The sequence below is a fragment of the Cervus elaphus genome, chromosome 23, assembly GCF_910594005.1.
Source record: "Cervus elaphus chromosome 23, mCerEla1.1, whole genome shotgun sequence".
NCBI classification, from domain to species: domain Eukaryota; kingdom Metazoa; phylum Chordata; class Mammalia; order Artiodactyla; family Cervidae; genus Cervus; species Cervus elaphus.
The window spans coordinates 17532278-17556336 of NC_057837.1; the positions used below are offsets into that span (position 1 = coordinate 17532278).

Below are 24059 nucleotides of genomic sequence, written 5' to 3' on the forward strand. Positions count from 1 at the left end.
TCTAATGTTCAAATCATCTGAGTGATAACTATACCTGAAGAACTATCATCTTTTTTATAATTTATTTTTGTTTGCACTGGATCTTCGTTGCTGTGTTCGGGCTTTCTCTAGTTGCGGAGAACAGGGGGCGCTTTTCTCTAGTTGCAGTGTGCGGGCTTCTCATTGCGGTGGCTTCTCTTTGCGGAGCACAGGCTCTAGGCGCATGGGCTCAGTAGTTGTGGCACATGGGCTTAGTTGCCATGTGACATGGAATCTCCCTTGACCAGGGACTGAACCCATCTCCCCAGCATTGGCTGGCAGATTCTTAACCACTGGACCACCAGAGAAGTCCTAAAGGACTGTCTTCTTCTGTCTTAGCCACTCAGTCATGTCTGACTCTTTGTGACCGCATGGACTGAAGTCTGCCAGGCTCCTCTGTCCATGGGGATTCTCCAGGCAAGAATACTGGAGTGGGTTGCCATTTCCTTCTCCAATCTTCTCCTGAGACACTAAGGTGTATGTTGCTCAGACAATCAAGAGAAAGTATCTGCATAAAATTGACCAAAAAATTCTTCTTCACTCAAAATTTGGTGATGCATCATTTTTGAAAATTTTATAGTAGTATTAACTTGCATTTATAATATACATAAGGTAGGAACAAAAACCTCACAGTGCAAAATGTGAATAATAACGACAGTCATAAGTTGTATAATGAATAATGTTTGGGTAACAGAAGATGTAGTAATATGCCTTTGGTCAATAATGTGTTAAGAACGTCTTTGTTCACTCCATGAATGTAAGTCCTGTTGCTGTCAGAACCAAGCAGCTTGGGTACCTATCCCTGAGGAGGCAGCCACAAAAGCTGGGGCAGAGAGACATGTGTCCAGGCTCCTTCCAGGGAGATAACTAGCAACCCGGGACAGGCTGGAGGGAGAGGTGTCTGCTGGCTTCCCTGCCCTTAAGGGAGGATCACAGTCTGCCCCTAGGTGCAGAACACATTAGAAGGCTGACCCTCAGGCAGAAGCTTTGTGCTTAGTTGCTCAGTCGTGTCTGACTCTTTGCAAACCCTGGTGGACTGTCCATGGGGATTCTCCAGGGAAGAATACTGGAGTGGGTTGCCATGCCCTCCTCCAGGGGATCTTCCCAACCCAGGGATCGAACCCAGGTCTCCTGCATTTCAGGTGGATTCTTTACCGTCTGAACCACCAGAGATGCCCAAGAATACTGGAGTGGGTAGTAGAAGCTTTAGAAGTAGACAAATAGACTCTTTTCAGGACAGGGCTGGGAGTTGAGCATTTCTGTATGCCTTCTCTGTGCTAAGCCCTAGGGAGAGGAGGATGTCCAGTTTAAAACTGCCTCTGTTGTCCTCTCTGGCTTCTGAAGGCACGCCCTGGTGGCTGTCATAGACGGCTGATCTGGGGACCCATCCGCTACCAGTAGCCACAAAGGCTGAGGTGCAGATGTGTGTACAGGTTTCTTTCAGGGAGGGCCCTGGCAACTTGGAGCAGGCCAGAGAGAGCAGGCAGGGGTGGTACCTTTGGGGAGGATCGCAGTCAGCCCCTAGATAGGTGCTCAGTTAGAGGCCTGACCCTCAGGCAGCAGCATTTAAAGTATCCAAGTAGACCCCATCCAGAGGGAGACTGGGAGGTGGGCTTGATCTGCGCTGACCTTGGGATTGCTGAGGTGCGTGCTTGTGCCTTGAACAACTGCTGCTTTGCTTCCCATTGTCTGTGGAACTGGTGGATTCAAACCGCATTGACTTTTAGAGCTAGGTACCTGTCTGGAGGCCTCTGGGTGGGAATCTGAAAACCTGGAGTTGTAGATATGGGGTCCAGATCCTTCATCCCTCAAGGAGAAGCTGGCATTTGGCTCTTCCCTTTCAACTGTAGGGCTCTGTGCCACCACTGGGGCTTTAGCAAGAGTGTGTCTCAGCCTTTCCTACTCATTTCAACATAGGCATTATCTTGGTCCCTCATTTTGTAAGAGGTGCTTAACCAGTGAGTGAGTTTCTTCAGAGCGAGTTGCTCTGTGTCGCTGTCCATTTGGTGTGTCCGCTGGAGGCAGGGAGTCCAGGGGCCTTCAGTGTCACCGTCCTTAAGGACAGCCTCAATCCTTTCTAAACTGTTTCTGAATAGCCATAAAAGGGAATGAAATTGGGTCATCTTTAGTGATGCGGATGAAGCTAGAGTCTGTCATACAGAGTGAAGTGAGAAGAGAAAAACATATTGTATATTAACACATGTATATAGAATCAAGAAAATGGTACTGATGAACCTATTTGCAGGGTAAGAATAGAGACACAGATGTAGAGAAGGGACTGTGGACATGGAGGGAAAGGAGAGGGTGGGATGAAATGGGAGATTGGGACTGACATACAGACGCTATCATGTGTAAAACAGAAGCTAGCGGGACGCACCTGCTCAGCACAGGGAACTCAGCTCGGTGGTCTGTGACGACCTAGAGGGCTGGGAGCGCGGCCCCAGAGGGAGGGGGTGTATGTGTACCCACCGCTGATCCACGCAGCTGTATAGTAGAACATCGTAAAGCAAGTGTACTCCAATTAGGAAATATGTTTTAAAAGTAAGTATCTTTTAACACTGGAGTCACACTCTTGAACCACCAGGTGCTCACATGATGAGAAGCAGCGTCAGGGAGACGGCGGACAGAGCAAGAGCAGCCTCCCGGCACGTGCTCAGGCAGCGGAGGGCTCGGTGGGTGGTCCCTGCTATTGCACGTCTCCCTCTCCGTGTCTTAGTCTCTGTTTCCTTCTCGCTCTCTGACTGTCTCTTCTTTGGAGACATCAGCAGATAGGCATAGAGCTGAATATGTTTAAGTCAAAAAAGATTCATGACATGCTATCACTGTACCCCGTTTGAGTATCTTAACAGTCAGATGAGCTAGCTAGGTAATATTATCTTATCAGTGAAAATACACTAAAGCTCAGAGTAGAGTTGCCAAGTTTAGCAAAAAGAAAAATACAGCCCAATTAAACTTCAATAACAAATGAACAATGAATGAATTTTGTAGGGTAGGTCCTGTACAATATTTGGGTCATACTGGTTCTAAAAATACTTTTTGTTCACTTATAAAATACAGAATCCTATATTCTACCTGAAAACCTCGTTCAAAGGCATTACTTGGCCTCAAGTCTTCTAGCTTCTGTGCCTTCACTAGGGCTCATGATATTGTGCATATTTTGTATGCATTCATTTTCTGTTTACACATGAACAGTTTGTCTGCACTGCATTTATGTTTGACATGACTTTCAATTTGTTGTATCAAATTACTTAATAAAAAAGGCAACACACACACGATGAGGGAACATTGGTGGAGCCAGGTTTTGAGAGGAGCAATATGGACTCAGGAGAAAGGATTTGACCCTGGATGTGGGCCAGAGGGATGTGATGTTTCTTCCCTTTGAGTGTGGATGAAGAATGTCCCCTGCCATATCAGTAAACAAAGGATGGTGTGGCCGACAAGCCAGCAGCCACTGCAGCAGCTGACTGTGCACCCTGAGGGGACTCAGGATAGAGAGAAATAGGATGCTGGCCCTAGACAGGTAAGATGCTTATCAAAGGAATGATTTCAGTGAGCCCAGACTCTTCCATCTTCCAATACATAGATAAGCACGCAGTTCCTTAACTTGAGATGTCTGGTTTTTCCTTAACTAACAGTAATCTTTTGATGGTCTATCTGGTTTTATTTTTGAAAAAACTCATGTGTTCTGGCTCCTCCCTTACCTCTTTGGAACAGCCCTTCAGAGCTACCTGAGAGGCACTTCCCAGGCTTAGGTCTCAGCCTATCCACTGAATAAAACTTGAAGTCTGGAGTTCAGGTTGTGCGATCCTAGGAAGGGGAGGAAACACACTTCTGATGGACTATATTTTCATGGTAAATTTAGAGGAACAACCAACTACTGATTGTGAAAGAAAAGTAGCTGGTTCAGAAACAAGAAAGGAAAAGAGCTGGAATATTGTACAGTGATTAGAAAGGTGATGAGATGATCACGTGGAATCCCACTAATCCTCTTCCTTATGACATGCATTGGGCCTTTCTGGTGAGTACTTAACACTCACAGTGAAGATTTGTATTATACCGATTGAGTGCGTATGGGCTCTCAGGCATAATGCTGAGCATTTTTAGGAGTAATTTCAACCCTCTTGACAGCCTTTATGGCAGGAGTGAAGCCATCCCCATCCTGCAGGTGAGCACATGCAAACAGAGAAAGGAAGATGGACTTGGAGCCTTGATGGGCCACCTGTCCTAGTGTGTACACTGGGCAATGTAATCTCGTGAAGCCCCAGATTCCTCCTGGATAATGGTGATCAGAATCACTATTGATGAAATTATTAGGAATATTAAATGAGATGTGTGTGCAAGAGTCTAAACCACTCTGGGTACTTAGTTGTTTTTTTTTTTTTTGAAACCATCGTAGAATGTGGACATTGCTGAGCTAACAACTGATCTGTAGTCATGTGGTCGGAGTTCACCTTCTCTCTCCCCCGAGGAAGATGGAGACTCGCACCACAGAAGCAGGAATCCCTGTTAACTTCTGCTGCTGCGCAGGTACCACAAATGTGTGATGTGTGTTTAAATAAATGAGGATGAAAAAAAATAAAAATTAAAAATTAAAAAAAAAAAAAAATGAGGATGGGGAGGGGTGTGAGGGTGGTGTGCGACAGTGGCCCAGACCCGTAGTCCAGTGAGGGTTGCCTTCAGACACAGAAGCCTCACGCCACAGAAGGCATGGGCCATATGCCATGAGTCTATGACTCCTGGGGACACGGGTTTAAAAGATGCTACAATCTATTGACCTCCTGCTTGTTATATGACTTTGGCAAAATTGCACCAAGTGGAACAAAACCCCATGGCTCAGAGACCGTGCTGTGATAGGTTGGCTAAAGTATGTGAAGTTCTGAGCAGTTCTTGGGTTTTTCCCACATGAACAATTCCTACTTGTTCAATGAGCCAGTGGCGAGGGCTGCTGTAAGATGACAGCGCAGCGGATAATGGGGACGTGGGGAGTTCCCGTGGGCTTAGATCTGAGTGCACTGTTAAAGGCATTGAGTAATGAAGCTGCACGTCCCTCATGAGGTGAGGCCAGGATCCCACGGCTCGGCTGCAGGTGTGTGGGAAGATGGGAACCCAGGAGACAGCAAAGGTGGACAGTCTCCCCTTTATCCTAGGTGTGACCCGCAGGTGCTTACCCCAGAGGATGGAAATGGCCTTTCCAGGCTCAAGCTGGAAATCCCGCAGTCCCCCTGCTCCAGAAGAAACACACATCACTTTGCTGCTGTGGCTGAACTACTGCTCATCTTTATTGAAAAGGCAGAACATAACGCATCTGAAGAGACCCAGCTTCCACAGTTCTCCAGACGCTGGCTGTGAATCACCCATGGGTGGCAGTGAAACTGCAGGGTTTCCTGCAGACGTTCCCAGGATGCAACGTCCCTGGGAAGAAGAAACCAGAAGACGCACCTCCTGTTGTACCAGACTGTGAAGACTACGACTAATAAAGTGCTGGCAGAAGCATGGCAGTGAAGAGCCCTTGAGAAGCCCCCCTGCTGTGCAGACCGGGACATCAACTTCTCCCCTGAGGCCATCGCCTGCCACCAAGGGACACAAGGCTCATGCCCCGGACAGTCTCCGAGAGCAAGAAGGACATGATTTTTCTAAAGGCAGTGGATGGAAATCTGAGCATTTCCAGTGGAGAGGATGGCATTATCGGGCCCTCCTATATCTGGGGTGGTTACGGGGCAGGGAAGGGAAAGTGGTTGGTCTAGATAACCAAGGAGTGGATGACTACTTAATCACACACCTGGGATCTGATCATACGTGGATAAGTCAAGGGCTCAAATGTTAGCACGGCAAAAACTAAGTAAAAGATATTCACAATACCTCTCTCGCTAAAGGCTTCTTCCCAAAGAAGGTGAAGTGACCATACACAGAATCTACCGCAGTGAGAAGTGGGCCAACACAGAAGCACTACTGCTGGGGTCTGTCTGAACCATCAAGGTGGGGGGAAAGCATTTGTGTAAAGAAGCCAGGATCAGGAGGCCTGCAACAAGCCCTTTCATGAGCAGAGCACAGACAGTTATGAGGCAAGGTCCCCAGGCCCCGGTTGGTAAAGAAATGTCTTTGCACAACAGAATTTCACAGCATGTTGGGTCAGCTCACCTCGAATTCAGCCATGGAGGTTCAGGCTCTTCCAACTTAGAAATGTGCTGTGATGAAACACGACAGGCCCATAAAGGCAGGTCCCCTTTAGGTTGAAGTGGCCCATGGAGTCTCCAGGGATGCTGGGCAGCTGCTGTTGGACAGCAGGTATTGTTCACCCTACTCAATTACCTGCCACCCGACTCCCAGCTCCATTCCCTGACCTGTGACGGGCTCATTGTCTTAATGACACCAGAAGGTGCCCCCACTCCTCCAAGCTCAGGGTGGTCCTGCCACTCAGAACTGAGACCACACTGCCTTTCCTTGAAAAGGGAGGCCGAACCCCTTGGGTCCTTGTGCCCCCAGAGAGATTCTAAAATGTTCTTTCCCTAATAAGTGCACTTTCCCAGCTGCTCCTCGATGCCAGGGTCAGGCCCCAGGCACACGGGAGGGCAGGAATCAGGCTGCCAAGGAGACAGGAGACTTGCCCTGTAAACCCAGTAGCCGCTACCAAATGCAGAGTAAAAACATCATCTACGAGGGTTCTTGAGCTATGTGCGTGTACAAGTCCCGCCTCCCTTTCCACTCCCTGGAAGGGGCCCCGCCCGGGACCAGGGGAGGCTGGCGCTCCATGCCCGCTAACCCCGCAGGTAGGGGGCACCCGCGGGCTCGCGGCCCAGCGCGTTGATGTGCGGGAGCGCGCCCGCCGCTGCCGCCAGCTTCTCGCTCAGCTTGCGGTTCAGCAGCTCCAGGTGGCGGCCATTCTTCCGCGCCTGCCGCAGGGACCGCTTGACCTTCTTCACCCGCTCCCGAAGCTGCTTGTTCCGCTTCTCCAGGGTGGCGACCTTCTGCTGCAGCTTCTTGACGTGGTCCTCCTCCTCAAACAGGGCCTTCTGCACCGAGGAACACATGAGCTAGGGAGGAAACGCGGAGGGGAGAGAGAGGCAGGTAAGTTTCAGAAACCTCCCCAGGTAAGCTTCCTGGGGTTGCCAGCCCTAAGGCACAGGCCTCCAGTCACTAATGGCCTGACCCCGGAACAAGGCCAGCCCTCATACCCACTTTTTGCTTCCACCCTGTGGACCCCACTGCAGAGCCCCTCTTTTGCTTTCTGTGTTGGGTACCTAGATAATTGTGCTGTAAAAAGATGCTGGGATTTGTCTTACGTGCTTATCCATTTGCATCCTGTCCCTCCCCTGTTGGAGCAGTCAGCACTTATACCTGTTCAGTTCGAATCTGTCTAGAACATTTTCCAGGAAAGCCAAAGCTTGAGGATCACCTAGGGAAACTTGGTCCACAGAGGGCCTTCATGGTATTTCCGCCAAAGAGCCTTGCTGACACCAAGGTGCAAATACCCTCATTCTGGAAATCTTTCTAGTAGCTGTGGGATGAACCGCAAGTAAGCACCTCTTCTGAAAAATCGAGTTGTTTCTTACCTAAGCCCTTTGGTTTCTTACAGGAAAAAAAAAACCTAAATATTTGTCACTCTAGCAAAAAAGACAGCTCTAGTGACCCAAAAGAACAAAACCCAAAACAGAAAAATGCACAGAGAATATGGATTGTCTACAGGAAAGGTAATATATGATTATCTCTTTAACATAGGAAAAGCTTAACCCTACTTTTAATAAGGTAAATGCAAAGTAGATCCACAATGGATTCATTTCTTTCAACAAAATGAAATTTTGATTTTACCATTTGGTAAAATCTGAGTCCATATTTGGGGAAATAGGCATTCTCATATACTGCAGGTGGAGAGTAAACTTCTATAAAGAACAATCTGGCTGTATCAAAATGAAAACTGCATTTAGCCTTTGATCTAGTCATTCTGAGGCTTCATCTGATAGAAACACTCCCACATGTGCAAAAATACATATTGTATATCATCTGGAATAATTATAGTTATTCTATTATGTGATAAATATCTAATAAAATAGTAATTGTAATAGTATTATATATAAACACACACAGAGAAAACAACAAAGAAGGCTGAAGCATTGTGACCACATAAGACATCCCTCTCCCCTGCCCCAACAAAAAATTGGCATCTATCTGTGAACAAAAGTGACTTTGGAACTATGATCCACCCAGGAGGAGTCTTGCCCACCCATGCATCTCTGCACACCTCCTTCTGATTGCCTGCCCATGTCTATCTAGTATTCTGTTGTGTCCACAGAACTGATGTTTCCCTGCATATGCAATTTGTATGTTTATAAGTGAAAATGTTAATCTTGAAGCATTAAAAAAGACACCAGTCCTGGCTATGGACACTGTAATGATCCATGAGTTTCACCAGACCCTCTTGGGCAAAGGATCTCCACAGGTATTTCTCCAAAGAAGACATACAGGTGGCCAACTGGTATGTGGAAGGTGCTGGACATCACTAATCATCAGGAAAATACAAATCACAACCACCATGAGGAGCAGGCAAGCAAGGGAACCTGTCTGTCCTCCCTCCCACTTCTCTCCAGGCCTCTGACCAATTCCTGTTGATTAGGAGGCCAAGAACCCTGGTTGGTAACACACTTGTGGTGCTCAGTGTCTCCCCTTCTGGGGAGAGTTTCTGGGCACCCCTGGGACCACTGAACATGTCACCCACGGGGAAGCAAAGAGGCCACCTGAACCTCTGGTTTTAGCATCACCACGTTTGGTAAGTCTGCCTTCCTGGGGCCTCAGGACCCTTCAGGACCTTTATTCAGGCAATGCTTCCCACTCCCCTTTATCCTCTCCCTGCCCTTAACTCTCTACTTCTCTCTCTCCCCTTGCCTCCTGAGAGCGCAGACAGGGGGCAGTCCAGCATCACCCCTTGCAAGTCTGTGAGACCGGCCCGCTCTGGCCAGCAGTGGCAGGAGGCTCTCCTCACGCCCTGCAGACCCTGGTCCAGGGGGCTCTCGCTGACCAGAGATTGATGACAGAGGTTCAGACCTCATCTTGTGTAGTAGATGGAAACTCAGTCCTTCCAACATTCTCACCTTTATTTCCTACCGCTAAGAAAAGTCCCGCTGGGAACAGGCTGGAGCGGTAGATTTCTATACATGGGTGACTCCCCCCTGCAGGCTGGGGACCCACAGACAACACACAAGTATCACCTCGGCGGGCAGTGGACAGGGTGCTTGCTCCCTCCTTCACTGACCCTTTCTGGAAGCATGCAGGTTGACTGAAGCAGCAATGTCCTTCGTTGCAGTCTCTTCTGTCCCGCCTCTCTTTACCTCTCCTCCCTTGGTCCTCACCCCTACACGCCCATCCCCTTTACCCTGAGGACTTATTTGTGTTTGCTTTGTGATTGGTATCTTTGTGATGTAGTTTTGGCTGTCCAACTATTCTGCAAGTCTCTGCCAGACTTGTGAGCACAGTGGAGCTCTTCAGCCTTGAAACACAACCCAGACTGCCTGAGACTCCAACTTGGGTTATTTAGTGGGATTTTAAAGAACAAAAAGACAAGACAGACACTTGCATCTCTCTCTTCTGTGTAACTATTCTGCCTGGGCTCTCAGGAACTACCTGATTCATCTGTGGTCCCCCAGAGTGAGGAGGGAAAAGGGCCATTTTTTAATGGATAAAGATCTGTTACAAATATATATAATGGAATATTATTCAGCCATAAAAAATCATATTAATGCATATATGTGGGATTTAGAAAAAGGTACAGTTGAACCTATTTGTAGGGCAGGAATACAAAGAACAGACAGACTGACTTGGTGGACACATTATAAGTGCCTGGTGATCTGTGACGACCTAGACAGGTGGGGAGACATTGTATAACTATGGTGATCCACATTTGTAAAGCAGTTATCCTCCAATAAAACAATAAATGTAAAAAAGAATGGTGCACAAAGTTCCCAAGTTACACTCAGGTCTCACTGTGACTTCCTCGTCTCCCTCCTCTCTTTCCTTCACACACATGAGAAATGTCATATTAACACATATATGTGAAATCTATAAAGATGGTATAGATTCTCTTCTTTGCAAAACAGAAATAGAGAACCAATGTATACACACCAAGCAGGAAAAGAAGAGGTGCTTTGGGAGATTGGGATCAACATACATACACTATTAATACTGTATATAAATAGATAACTAATGAGAACCAGCTGTATACCACAGGAACTCTGCTCTGACCTAAATGGGAAGGAACTCCAAAAGAGAGTGGATATATGTATACATATACCTGATCCACTTTACTGTACAGTAGGAACTAATACAGCATTGTAAAGCGACTCTACTCCAATACAAATTAATTAAAAACACAAGCTCTTGGCAGAATGTTAGTGTACCCCTGAGACATCAACACTCTTCACAGGCATCCCTCAGACCCAGGGGCCAGCTGTTCCCCATTCTTCTCCTTGTTTAGTTGCTCAGTCGTGTCCAGCTCTCTGCGACCCCAAGGACAGGAGCACACCAGGCTTCCCTGTCATTCCCTTCTCTAAACACCACCATGACAATGGCCTGGAGAAACCAAGATGTAGCACAGAAACAGCTAGAAGGGGGTAGTTATTAAGACAGGATGAATAGAATGACTAGAGCTCCTTGGTCACTGTGTCACTCTTGGTCCCACAGCCTCCCTTTGACATGGGCAGGGTCCGAGTTGGAGCAGAAAGACGGAGGAGGACTCTGAGATCTTCCTATTAAGGAACTGTATCTGTGTTACTGTATGTATAGAATCCATATGCAGTGGAGAATCACCTCTAGATGATACATGTTTGTTCATTCCAGCAAGAAGCATTTATTACACCATGCCTGGCACTGTATGTTGCAAAGTGCTTCCTGAATTACTCCGCCACTAAGCTCTGTATCTAATAAACAAAAAGACAGTACATTAAAAATTACTGTTTCATGGCAGCAGACACACAAAGGCTCATTGAGAGGAGTCTTGCCTTCACAGCTGTTTTCAATTTAAATAACCTAACCTATAAAGACAAAGTGTACTTTCTGAAATGTTAAAAATGAGGCAAGTCCCAAAGTGGTAACACTAATCAACAACTTGCCTTTTTAATATTTCACGTCTGTTCTTGAGATTCAAAACAGAGGGGGGAAAGGAGGAAATTAAAACCAAGAACAGAGGTAAGCAGACTATGGCTCATAGACCCGATGTGGCCCACCACCCCTTTTTGTGAATAAAGTTTTATTGGAACACACTGCCACAGTCTTTTGTTTACACATAGTCTGTGGTTCCTTTCCTGCTACAGTGGCAGAGATGAGGAGCTGCAACACAGATGGTGTGATCCAAAAAGCCTAAAATTGAACCTGGCCCTTTATAGGAGAAAATTCTGGAACCCTCATCTTGAGAGGCACTCAAGGCAAACCGAGATGCAAAGGTAACAGTTGACAACTGGATGCATTTGGAGGGAAAACGGACAAGGAGTGTGGAGGCATGCAAAGGATAAAGGGTCCCAGAGTCCGCCAAGACCCTCACTGCCCACCCCACATCCTTTTCACACCACTTTCAAACACCAAAGTGTGAGCACTACTTTGGGCGGCCTGCTCAAGTTCTCAGGGATTCTCCCAGCAGACTGCTGCCAGTTTCACACCTCCAGATGGAAATTCACAGAACAACTCTTTCCAAAGTGGTTAACACACTGTTTCTAAAGGGATTCCCCAGGGACACTGGAAAGATAAGCTTTCTGGAACCTGCACACTGCCCAGGAGCATCCACTCTCAGGGTGAGAGGCGCTCTGAAGTGGGTCACTGGTCACACGATTTGTCAGTTCCGCAAAGCTCACCCTGCCTTGTGTCTTCTGACCCAGTCAAGGCCAGAGGCCAAGACGCCTCCTTTTTCTGTGTGAAGCAGGGAACTCCTGGGGGTGTTGAGGGCGAGCCCACCAGGCTTCAGCCCTAGTTCTCTCGGGCCCTGTCTCTCCATTCTACCACTGTTTTTAAACCTCTTAGAGAGAGTGGGGCAAGGAGGTGAGCAGCGGAGCCAAGGCAGAGCAGAACTGCTTCCTAAATGACTCGACAGTAATAATTTGGATGACACCCAGCGCTACCGAGAAAAGTCCCAAGCCGCAGGAGTGACCACAGGGCAGTTTTACCGCTGACTCTCTGGAGAAACAAGCTGAGGTTCCTATGACTCTGTTTGACTTGGCGCCCGGTCCTCTGCTCCACCCCAAGTCAAATGCCGTTGTCCCCCTGTGCCAGGAGCCCAGAAGGGAGCGCACACGCCCAGACAGGCTGCAGCTGAAGGCGCGGCCGTGGAGGACCGGCGAGCGGAGGTGGGGGCCAAGCTGGGGCGGGGTGCTCTTCCCACGGGCGGCACTGCTTCCGGGGCTCCCCCTGCCCCGACACGCCGCAGGCATCCGGCACCCTGGGCTTCAGAACCAAGCACCGCTGGGACGGCATCCTGGCTGCCCCATCTGACTGCGGGGCCTCGTCGGCGTCAGTGCAGCTGCCTCAGCACCTCCCCCTCCTCATTTATACAACGGGGACAGTGACGTCTCCACTACAGACAGACTTTGAAGATGAAACGTTAATACGCACTTCCCTGGTGGTCCAGTGGCTAAGACTGTGCTCCCAGTGCAGGGGGGCCCGGTTTGATCCTTGGTCAGGGAACTAGATTCCACATCCACAACTAAGACCTGGCGAAGCCAAATATTTTAAAAGTAAAATCAGACAAGAGATGTAAAGCATTTGACATAGCTCCTGACATACAGTGACCACAGCATATGAACCTTTATGACTGTTACTCATCCTGAACTTAACTGATTGAAAAACTCCTCCACACGGGGCTCCCTCAATTATCCCTCCAGTTATCTATGCCTCTGCACTCCTGCTTAGGAAACCTCCACTAACTACCCCACAAACCCTGAGACGATTCTTATTCTCCAAGGGTGCAGGGTCACCTCCTCTGTGAACCCTTCCCTGATTTCTCCAGAAAGAGCCATGTCATCCCTCCCCATTCCATTGTTAAGTTTATCACATTGTGAGTCTGACTCTCTCCTGGACAATCAAAGCCACTCACGTGCAAGGGCTCCGTCTTTTCATCTTTGTGTCTAGCACCTGGCATGGAATAAAGCCCTTAATGAATGAAGGGATGCAGGCTGAAACAGAATCAAGTTTAGGGATTTAAAAGTGGGCAACTAACAGAGAAGCAGGAACGACCTTTGGAAAGTGGGCACTGGGTTCCACGTGGCCCTTGTGAAGTCCTGTCCCAAGTCCATCTGACTCCCTGTTGTGGTAAGATCAGGAACTGGCTTTAAGGACCCCTGAAGACTAGAGATCTCTTCAAGAAGATTAGATATACCAAGGGAACATTTCATGCAAAGATGGGCTCAATAAAGGACAGAAATGGTAGGGACCTAACAGAAGCAGAAGATATTAAGAAGAGGTGGCAAGAATACACAGAAGAACTATACAAAAAAGATCTTCACGACCAAGATAATCACAGTGTGATCACTCACCTAGAGCCAGACATCCTGAAATGTGAAGTCAAGTGGGCCTTAGAAAGCATCAGTACAAACAAAGCTAGTGGAGGTGATGGAATTCCAGTTGAGCTATTTCAAATCCTGAAAGATGATGCTATAAAAGTGCTGCACTCAATATGCCAGCAAATTTGGAAAAATCAGCAGTGGCCACAGGACTGGAAAAGGTCAGTTTTCATTCCAATCCCAAAGAAAGACAATGCCAAAGAATGCTCAAACTACCACACAATTGCATTCATCTCACATGCTAGCAAAGTAATGGTCAAAATTCTCCAAGCCAGGCTTCAGCAATATGTGAACCATGAACTTCCAGATGTTCAAGCTGGTTTTAGAAAAGGCAGAGGAACCAGAGATCAAATTACCAACATCCCCTGGATCATCAAAAAAGCAAAAGAGTTCCAGAAAAACATCTATTTCTGCTTTATTGACTATGCCAAAGCCTTTGACTGTGTGAATCACAATAAACTGTGGAAAATTCTGAAAGAGATGGGAATACCAGACCACCTGATCTGCCTCTTGAGAAACCTGTATGCAGGTCAGGAAGCAACAGTTAGAACTGGACATGGAACAACAGACTGGTTCCAAATAGGAAAAGGAGTACATCAAGGCTGTATATTGTCACCCTGCTTCTTTAACTTATATGCAGAGTACATCATGAGAAACACTGGGCTGGAGGAAGCACAAGCTGGAATCAAGATTGCCAGGAGAAATATCAATAACCTCAGATATGCAGATGATACCACCCTTATGGCAGAAAGTGAAGAGGAACTAAAAAGCCTCTTGATGAAAGTGAAAGAGGAGAGTGAAAAAGTTGGTTTAAAGCTCAACATTCAGAAAACTAAGATCATGGCATCTGGTCCCATCACCTCATGGGAAATAGATGCGGAAACAGTGGAAATAGTGTCAGACTTTATTTTTGGGGGCTCCAAAATCACTGCAGATGGTGACTGCAGCCATGAAATTAAAAGATGCTTACTCCTTGGAAGGAAAGTTATGACCAACCTAGAGAGCATATTAAAAAGCAGAGACATTACTTTGCCAACAAAGGTCCATCTAGTCAAGGCTATGGTTTTTCCAGTAGTCATGTATGGATGTGAGAGTTGGACTGCGAAGAAAGCTGAGCACCGAAAAATTGATGTTTTTGAACTGTGGTGTTGGAGAAGACCCTTGAGAGTCCCTTAGACTGCAAGGAGATCCAACCAGTCCATCCTAAAGGAGATCAGTCCTGAGTGTTCATTGGAAGGACTGATGTTGCAGCTGAAACTCCAATACTTTGGCCATCTCATGCTAAGAGTTGACTCATTGGAAAAGTCCCCGATGCTGGGAGAGATTAGGGGCAGGAGCAGAAGGGGATGACAGAGGATGAGATGGCTGGATGGCATCACTGACTTGATGGACATGGGTTTGGGTGAACTCTGGGAGTTGGTGATGGACAGGGAGGCCTGGCGTGCTGTGGTTCATGGGGTCGCAAAGAGTTGGACACGACTGAGCGACTGAACTGAACTGAACTGAAGTTCATGCATTTTCTCTTCTGATTCCCTCCCAGGCCCAGCTGATCAGGTTGTCTTGGACATCCCATACCAAACCCACAAAAGTTGCAAGACATGATGGAGATGAGAAAAGACTGAATTTCCAAGGGGAGATGCTAGGTTATAGGAACCCAGGTAAATTCAGGAGATGCCACACATTTCAGAAAGACCCCAAAAATGGTGGAAGAAGCAGACAGAGTCTTAAAAGGCCAGTGCTCAACTCCTGAATAGACCACAGTTAAAACTAGGAAAGATGGCACTGCTTTGGGTCCATTCCCTGCCACCACCGAGAGGGAAGTTTACCAGTTCAGTTACAGAGAAATACAGTCAGATCTCCCGATAAATGCACTTATAAAGCCCTGCCAAAGTGAAGTCCACATAATGCTCTTCTCATGAGATGCTCACAGGGGGACAAATGGAGATCTTTTTGGTCACATAAATTTCAGAAATTCTGCATATTATGTGTCCCTCTTTGATGTGATACACACTAACCTATTAACCATGCTCACTGGTCCTGTATTAACTCAACCTCTATAACTACACCCACTCTCTCTTGGCTGTGGCAGAACCCTCTAACAGGCAACAACAACTGATTTCAAGGGTGAGGGTTTCCCATCGCTTTAGGCCTGGAGGAGGCCAGACCTCCCTAGCTAGTCCACTCAGCTGTGAGCTAGGAAATACCAACCACTGAATCACATGCATGTGGACCTCACTGATGGGAACTGAACTTGTCTCGTTCTGTGACCTTTCAGTCTAGGTTCTCAGCTTCTTGTGGGAGAATTTGCATCTCTCCAGGGAGTTCTGCAGACACCATTTTCCATTGGGATGGAGGGATGTTTGGGAAGCACGAGGTCATGGAACACTGATTCCAACCCCTGAGGCTTTTCTGGACCTACCAAGGGAGGCAAGGCTGAAATCACAGACCCTGGGGTGAGAAGGCAGCTAGCAGCTCTCCTTCAGTTCTGAGTACCTTCCATGGTGCAAGGAAGAAAAGATCCAGGGAAGGCAGAAAGAAGAGTGCGATCGTTTGTGTTTTAGAAACTCACTCCAGACAGTTGGCATCACAGTAGAAACAGGGGCACCTCCATCTAGTCCCAGTTCTGCCACCGATGAGTCAGTGACCATGGTGAGTCACGGTCCTCCCTCAGCCCCGGTCATAGCCTCAAAGACATCTCCCCAGGTCCCATGCCTCTGAATGTTTGGTCAGAGCCTCCTTGGGCATTTCAGGCTCTCATTGGCCAGGGCTGGGGTTCTTTCCCATGAAAATAGTGGGAGGAAAACAGACCCACGGTAGACTTGCCAATGCAGGGATTCTCTTTGGGGGCATGGGTGCTGTTCCTGGTCACTGGGATCTCAGGGTTTTATTTAAAGATCTGGCCGCTGGCCTTCTGATGTATGTGCTCCACCTCCACGGCATCTCAGGCTGTGGGAGAGGAAGAAGGACAGGGCCTGCTGGTGTAGGCGCTTCCCCTAGAACCCAGCAGTTGACAGACGTGCTGCTACTGGGGATGGGGGCCAAGTTCATTCCTGCCGCAGCCACTGATTAGCTCCTGAAGCTCCAGGCCTTGGGTCACTGCTGTTGCCCAAGGAAACACCACGCCAAACTGAAGCCTCCACCGTGCCCTGTGGACCTCTGAACTCGGTCCAAGATGACCTAAAGGCAGCCCCTCTGATCTCAGGACATCTGGGTGAGGCTGCTGAGAGCAGGAAGGCTGGACCAGGGACCACCAGGGTCCACCAGGTAGGGGAAAGCTGAGAGCAGAAACTGGCCCCAGCAAGCCGCCTGCTCTGTCCTGCTCTCTCTCCAAAGGCACTGTCGTCCTGACCCATCTCGGATCAAGGCTTATCTCCTGGGGCCTTTCACACCCACAGGTTTTGAGCATTCAGTGTCCAGCCCTTCTCCTGGAAGGAAAGGGCAGCTAAGGACCAGGCTCTGCTTTTCCTCCCGATGCCTGTTGTGTTTTCCTGGCATCATCAGTACTGGCTAAAAAACCCAAAGGGTTCCCGCCACCCGCCCAGCCCAACTGGGGAATGTGACAGAGATTTATAAGCTGTGAGCGCACTCCTGTTTACTTCCCAAAGACTGATGACTTGTCCACATGCCACATCCAGGGCCTGACTCAGCCCAGGGTCTGTTTGCTCCGGAGAATTTATCAAACCCAGATACAGGCTTTTCTGCTAGTGAATCAAGACAGGTAGCCTGGGAGCCGCCTGTCCTTAAAGGAGCAGAGCTGGGGGTGGGATTCAGTGAGAGCTTCAAATCTGGCTCAGGCTACATGGCTGTTTTTCCTTTCAGAAAGTGGACATTCAGATAATGGTGAGACTGCATGGAGGCATGTGGGAAGCAGTTCATCCACTAGATGCTGACCATTATAATTACATATAGGCTCAGTCCCTAACCTCATATCCCAGCATCAGTATTTTAATAGGTAAAAATATTACTGGAAAATCCTTAAACCACAGATGACAAACAGATACTCAAGCACAGTGATGTGTCTCTGCCAACTTTCAAGGGCCATCCTTCCGGCTTGGTATGTGGCACAAGTCCCTGCAAACTTGAAAATTTCAATAACATGGCCAGGGCACATTTTACATGTAAAAGGCATTAGATTACAGAATCCTACCCACTCTGCATGGTTATGGCCAGACTCTATGACAAATGAAAAAGAGATATTAGCTGTGAGGAGAAAAATTAAAATATGCCTTAATTATTGCTCCATTATACAAACAACCAAACTTTTTCCTAGCCACCTCTTTAACAATTTGCTGTTCCATCTTCCTGAAATGCTGTTCCATGACTCTGCATAGCAGGTTACTTCTTATCCTTCTGGTTCTTGTGGCACCTCCTCAGATGTCTTTCCTTACCATCCTGTAACTAACCTCTCCTAATGACTATTGGTACTCTGCTCGTACCCCTAGTAGCATGATCAGTTGGCTAAATAATGGTTAATCTCTTTCTTCCACCAGCTATGAAACCGGGACTCTGTCTCTCACTTTTAACTGCTATTACCCTCTAGTGCCTAATACAGTGCCTAGAGTGCATAGAGTAAGTGCACAAAAGAGTGTTGACTGAAATAATGAATTACAAAACTATTACATGCTAAGTATTTTTAAAATTGGAAACTACTGAAAAACAGAAGAAAAAAAAAGTCACACCAGTAAAAATGACTTCTTTTACTGGTGTGATTTTTTTTTTTAACCCGGTTATAAATTACCCTGTATTTTCAATTTTGAATTTGGCTTTCTCAAGCTTTCATTTCATAAAAGCCTTACAGTCCGAGAGTTCCATTATTCTGATGGCTGAACCTATTTCATTGTTAAGATTACTCTTTAATTTATTTAGACACATTCCTTTGGTTGGGCACACGGGCTGTTTTTATACATTGTGCTATTGTAAATAATGTTCAAGAAAATAAAACACCACATTTTTCTTTATCAGGATTATTTCTTTAGGGTTGACACTTGAAAGTGGAATTATTAGGTGGAATTGGTGGAATTATAGAGGACTTCCCTAGTGGTCCAGTAGCTAAGACTCCACGCTCCCTGCATAGGGGGACCCAGGTTCAATCCCTGGTCAGGGAACTAGATCCCACATGCTGCAACTAAAGATCCTGCATGCCACAAGTAAGACCCAGTGCAGCCTAATAAATATTTTTTAAAAAATACTCCTCCCTTTCCCATAGATTGTAGTACCTCCTTCCTCAGGATTCTGACTTAGACACTAAGATCTGATTGGACCAACTTTGTCCTGTTCAGCTATGGGGTAGTACACCCATCTCATGGGGCTTTTACATTAAAAGTATATTACAAGATACAATCTTCCTTTTCAAAAATTTCTTGGCCAAAATTTTAAAATCCAGAAGGATTCTATATGAATCTTAAAACATATTATGAACCCAAACAGTTCTATACATATTTTGAATAGATCAAAAACTACAGACTATTACTAACTTTAAAAATTGCTTCAAAGTATATGCTTTTCTGATCCGTCTTCCTGCCCATTGTTTTTTCTTAAATAAACCCTTGATTCAACACTGTCTTACTCCTATTCAGGGAATAAAGCCATGAAAGTTTATGTTTCATTCTGGATTTAACCTATAAAAGTTATATGTTTCCTTCTTTCATTACCCATCTGGAAAAATATGCACGGATGTTCCTAATGGGGATAAGGAAGGATGGTCACAGAATTGTTTATAAGACTGACAAAATAGGAGCAACTTTCATGCCTGTCAGTAAGGGAAGGGCTAAATAAACTACAGCCTGCCCACCTGATGAAATACAATGCACAATTAAAAAGATAAAAATCTCCAACATATATTGTCAGGTAGGGACCACCCTCCCTGGTTGCAGACCCATTCACATATTATGATATCCTTTATACCACACACATATAAAAAACCCACAAAACTGTTTTTTTCAGAGTCTACATACATGCTTGTGAAACCCTGTCAAAGGTTTGGAAGGTCACCTCCAGGGAGGGTCCTGGGACTCAGAGTGTAAAAGTGTTTTTACCTGTAGTATTCAAATACTGTATTCATGTATGTTTCACTTGTACAATGAGAAATCAGTATATGATTTTAAAGTCATACACGCTTCAAAGGGATGATCGATCAGCTCTTGGGTGCACAGGTGGTCAGCAATACTTAGCCCCATGGAGCATCCCCGGCATCGGCTTCCCGGGGATGTGCTGTGATCGAGTCCTGGCCCCGAAGGACTCACAGAGACGCTGCAGTTGCCATTTTAGGTAAGAAAAGCTATGCTCTGGAAAAGGTCGGGGGAGCTTGATCAGGGTCAGACCAGCAGCCAGGGCATGGTGACACTTCCCAACCCCAGTCACGAAGGAGCAGTTGCCAAACACGTGACCAGCTGGGGACATGGGACAGAACCTGTCAGAACTAGCTCACGGCTTGGGAGGGGCTGTTATGTACCCAGGTACCAAGATTCCCACTCTTGGGACTTGCTCGTCTCCAGATTCTGGTGTTGCAAACAGAACAATAACCACCGTTTATCCAGCATCCATGTGCCAGGCACCATACTACCACCCGCTTTGGATGCCTTCTCTTATTAAATTCTGACCTTTGAGTCCCAAGGTAGGTTGCACTGTTTGTCCCATTTTAGAGACCAGAAAAAGAAGCTCAGACTGTGGAAGCAATTTGCCTAAAGCCCAGACTCCTGTCTCTTTAAAGGCGGTGCTCCTTGCTCTTAAGCTCTGTGACAGAGCTCTTCAAATATGGAGATTTTATTTGCAAACCAATAGCTCAAAAGGTTTCCTGGGGCCTGGCTTTCCTCTCCGGACTTCCCCTACCCTCAGCCTCCCACAGAAGGCCATTTTCCCTGAACTACCACTTTCCAACTACTTCCCCCTCCTCTGCCCTGCTCCCCCCCAAATTGGGCAAACTACATATGACATTTGCTTGTGACACAGTGGTTTCAGTTACCAAAGAAGAAAACTGAAGACCAGCATTCCAGGTGCCTACCTCCTCCTCCCTGTTCCTAATCCCACTAGCAAGCAGTCAGTCTGGATAGTCAATTTAAAATGAATTAAGGAAGCAACTTCAGTGAAGAAGGACGTCAGCGTGGCTTTTAAAATCTCACAGTTAATGAACATCAAATTCCACTCTAGTCCCTGAGAAGGTGACCTTTTGACTCATAAACTTTATACATCCTCTGTGGCCAGAGCTGCCTCTGTGCTGGGATCCCGTCCCCAGGGCTGGGCGTGCACATCTGCCGGGAGGTCAGCCCACAGCGGGCAGCCAGCCGCCCATTCACCCTCTGATAGAGCCGGAAGGCAGGAAGCCCTGCCCACTGATAGACTTGACTGATTGGAGGAAAAGCCAGGCCTTATTCTTATTTCAAATAATTTTTTAAATTGTGGTAACGTACACAGAGGGTGTCCCTGGTGGCTCAGTGATAAAGAATCCACCTGCAATGCAGAAGGGTTGGGAAGATCCCCTGGAGGAAGGCATGGCAATCCACTCCAGTATTCTTGCCTGGAGAATCCCACGGACAGAAAAGCCTGGTGGGCTACGGTCCATAGGGTCACAAAGAGCCGGATGTGACTTAGCAACTGAACAATGACAACATACACAGAACACAAAATGTACCTTAACATACCCAAGTTTCTGTGCACAGCTCCATGGCATCAAGTGCATTGATGCCCCCAGGGTCATCCATCTCCAGGCCTCACCTCTGGGCTCCCTAAGGATTTCCACCCCACCCTACCTTCCCGGACATCTGTTCCACTTCTGCCCTCACACACTGGCCTCCACTTCTCCAGGTTGCCTTTGCTTTCTGCATAGGCACCAGGCTGGGGGATAAAGCCGCAACACGACCACCCACATGGCACAGGCTCCTGAGTGGCCCCACTCTGCCAGCCTCTGGGGTCCCTTGCAGACTCAGGCTGGACCTCCCTGCCTGGAAGCCTCAGGATATGCCTCTTGGACAGCTCAGGATCTGCCCCTTCTCTCTCCAGGCTTCTCCGTGTCAGGAGATGCTTCGGAAAAAGGTTACAACCCCGCACCTCCTTGGTCAGCCAGGTGGTCCCGGGCAGGTGGCCAAACCTCAAGCAGCCCACACACCCTTCTACAAAATAGGCCCCATATCTAACCGCCAGGGTGGGTGTGAGGCCTGAAGAGCCGTGTCAAGGGCCTGGCAGCAGGAAAGCTCTGTTAGATGCTGACACTCTCCTTCCATGGGATGGTGCCAGCTCCTACTGCTAACTACCCCAGCACCCTCTGTCTCTCCCACACTCCTTCTCATCCTCACTTCCTCTTCCCACCACACCCCCGTCCACCCGCTCCTCACTCTCTGCCATCGACTGGAATCCAGAAAGTTTGTATTATCCCACCACACGGTAGAAAGAGAGAGGCTGGCCCTCCACTGCCTGAACACCAAGGAGCCTCTGTTTCTAACATCTTCTCTTGGCTGAGTCTAGAAGAAAAAATGCCCGCTTAAAAAGAGATGTCTCCTCTCAAGCAGGAAATGTACGGAAAGAGACGGTTCCCTAAATGCCAGTTTACAGCCTGGGGAGGCGGGGAGCCCAGAGCCTCCTGGGCTCAGAAAACACACATTGTCCTGATGCTTACCAAATGTCTGATCCACAGATACAGGACATCTCTTCCTTCCCTTCCCCTTTGTGAGTGAGAGAAGACAGACAATCCCTTTTAGATGTGAAGAATAAATCACTTATTTCTGAAAGTCACTGTGGGGGGGAAGAGACCATCTGTAGGCTTTGAAAGTCTTAAAACACAGGAAAAAAACAGTAGAAAACGAGACTGGAATGGGCTTCCACAGACATCCCCCAGGCCCGTCTGTAACTTTAATCTCCTAGAAGGGAAAGTAATCTGATTGTTCCTCTGCTTGGGAAGTACATGGCAGGACACTTGGATTACATCACTTCTCTACCCAGAAACCTTCAAAGGCAACCAAGCCCACCAGGAGGTCGTCCTCGTTTAGTTTGCTGACTTGACATCATGAAGCACTAAATTACAGGCACCCTGAACTAGTCTCACTGTTCCCTGAACAAACCCCAACCATCACTTCTAGACTCTCTATTCTCAATGCTTTCTTTACCTGGCCTGTCTCAGGCCACCCTCTCTCAGGCCAGACTCTGATGCCACCTTCACAAAGCCTTTCCTATCCCTCGACTGCATGGAATCCACCCTCCTTGGCCTCCCATGGTGCTTGGAACCTCCCTTTTTGCATTCCTCTTGCAGAGGCAAGAATTAAAACCAACTTCCTGAAATCTTCTATGGTTCATAGATGGGTCCACCCTAGAGATACATCATGGTCGTGTACATACTTGTCTTCACCTCCATGCTTGATGATGAAACTTTGAAGGCAACACCTGTGTCTGCCTCCTGGTCTCCATCACTCAGCACCCCTGCTCCATGCCTGGAACTCTTCAGGTACTCAGTAAACATCGGTCTACTAAGCTTTGCAAATTGATGACACTTCTCTAAGCATACAGCCTGTGGACACAACCTCCTCTCCATGTGGATCTTTGCACATGTAGATAAGGAACCTGAACTCAGCAATGCACACTTCGCAGCAGAATGGCTGCACTCTGCAGTGAAACCAAGGGAAAGCAGAATTTTCTCTCCATGATAGATTGGTGACACACTAGGTCTGGTCTGAGATTCATCTGTGAGTTCAATTCTGTACCCTGAAGGAGACAGGTCTCAGATGAGGCAGAATTCTCATCACCTCAATTCCTCCTTGAAGCATCTGGCGAAGCTTAGACTATGCACATTTCCAAGTGAAGTTCTGAGTTTTTAGAGCCCTTCCCAATCTCCCAGAAAACTGTAGGACAAAGAGCTATTCCCTATTTCCTACTCTGTCTTGAAACCACCTCATCATAGAGTGTGATTTAAGACACAGAAAGCACTGCATTAGGCTGCAGACTTTCGAGCACCAATGAGCTCATTAGATGGTTCTGCTCTGTTTCAGGAAATCCTATGCCTGTGGGTTGAAGTAGAAATCCTAGAATGCCTTCCGAAGTGAAAATTCGTTGCCGAAACAGAATTTATAACTGTTGCCATGGCAGCGAAACCTGTCATGTTTTACTCAGCCTAACAACATCTAAACCCTGATGTTCTGAGAACAGGTGAAGTGAACGGCCAAGTGTGAGCTCCATAGGGGCCTGGGGTAAGATCCATTTTCCTGCTCTTAACCCGCTGTGCCTCTGTGTGGACCCCTAAACTCCCTGACTTCTCCCTGAGTGTCACTGTGGGGACACAGCTTTTAAACTGGGGGATGAGCCTAAGGCTTCTGCTTTTCTACCGTGTTCTTTATGCATGTGTGTGTCAGTGTGAGACTCCCAAAAATATGTGGTCAGTGTGGGTCTCCTGAGTGTGGGGGACCATGGAGAAGAGCAGGAAGGAACAGGCAAGGAGGAGTTGGAGATTTTCAAGGGAGACTTGCAGTTCCCCAAGGTGGGGACCAGATGTGACATGGTGAACAGCCCCTGGGTATCACTGAGCAAAGG

The 24059-nt window shown here is 47.4% G+C and overlaps 1 protein-coding gene across 1 annotated transcript in view; it reads right to left on the minus strand.

Annotated features, from left to right (window-relative positions):
* Positions 1 to 5273: 5273 nt before the first annotated feature.
* Positions 5274 to 24059, minus strand: part of CCDC3 (coiled-coil domain containing 3) — a 96179-nt gene continuing 77393 nt past the window's right edge. The window contains exon 3 of the mRNA XM_043883929.1: positions 5274 to 7049. Within this exon, the coding sequence (XP_043739864.1) occupies positions 6774 to 7049 (276 nt within the window). The 3' untranslated portion in view covers positions 5274 to 6773. The remainder of the gene's footprint in view (positions 7050 to 24059) is intronic.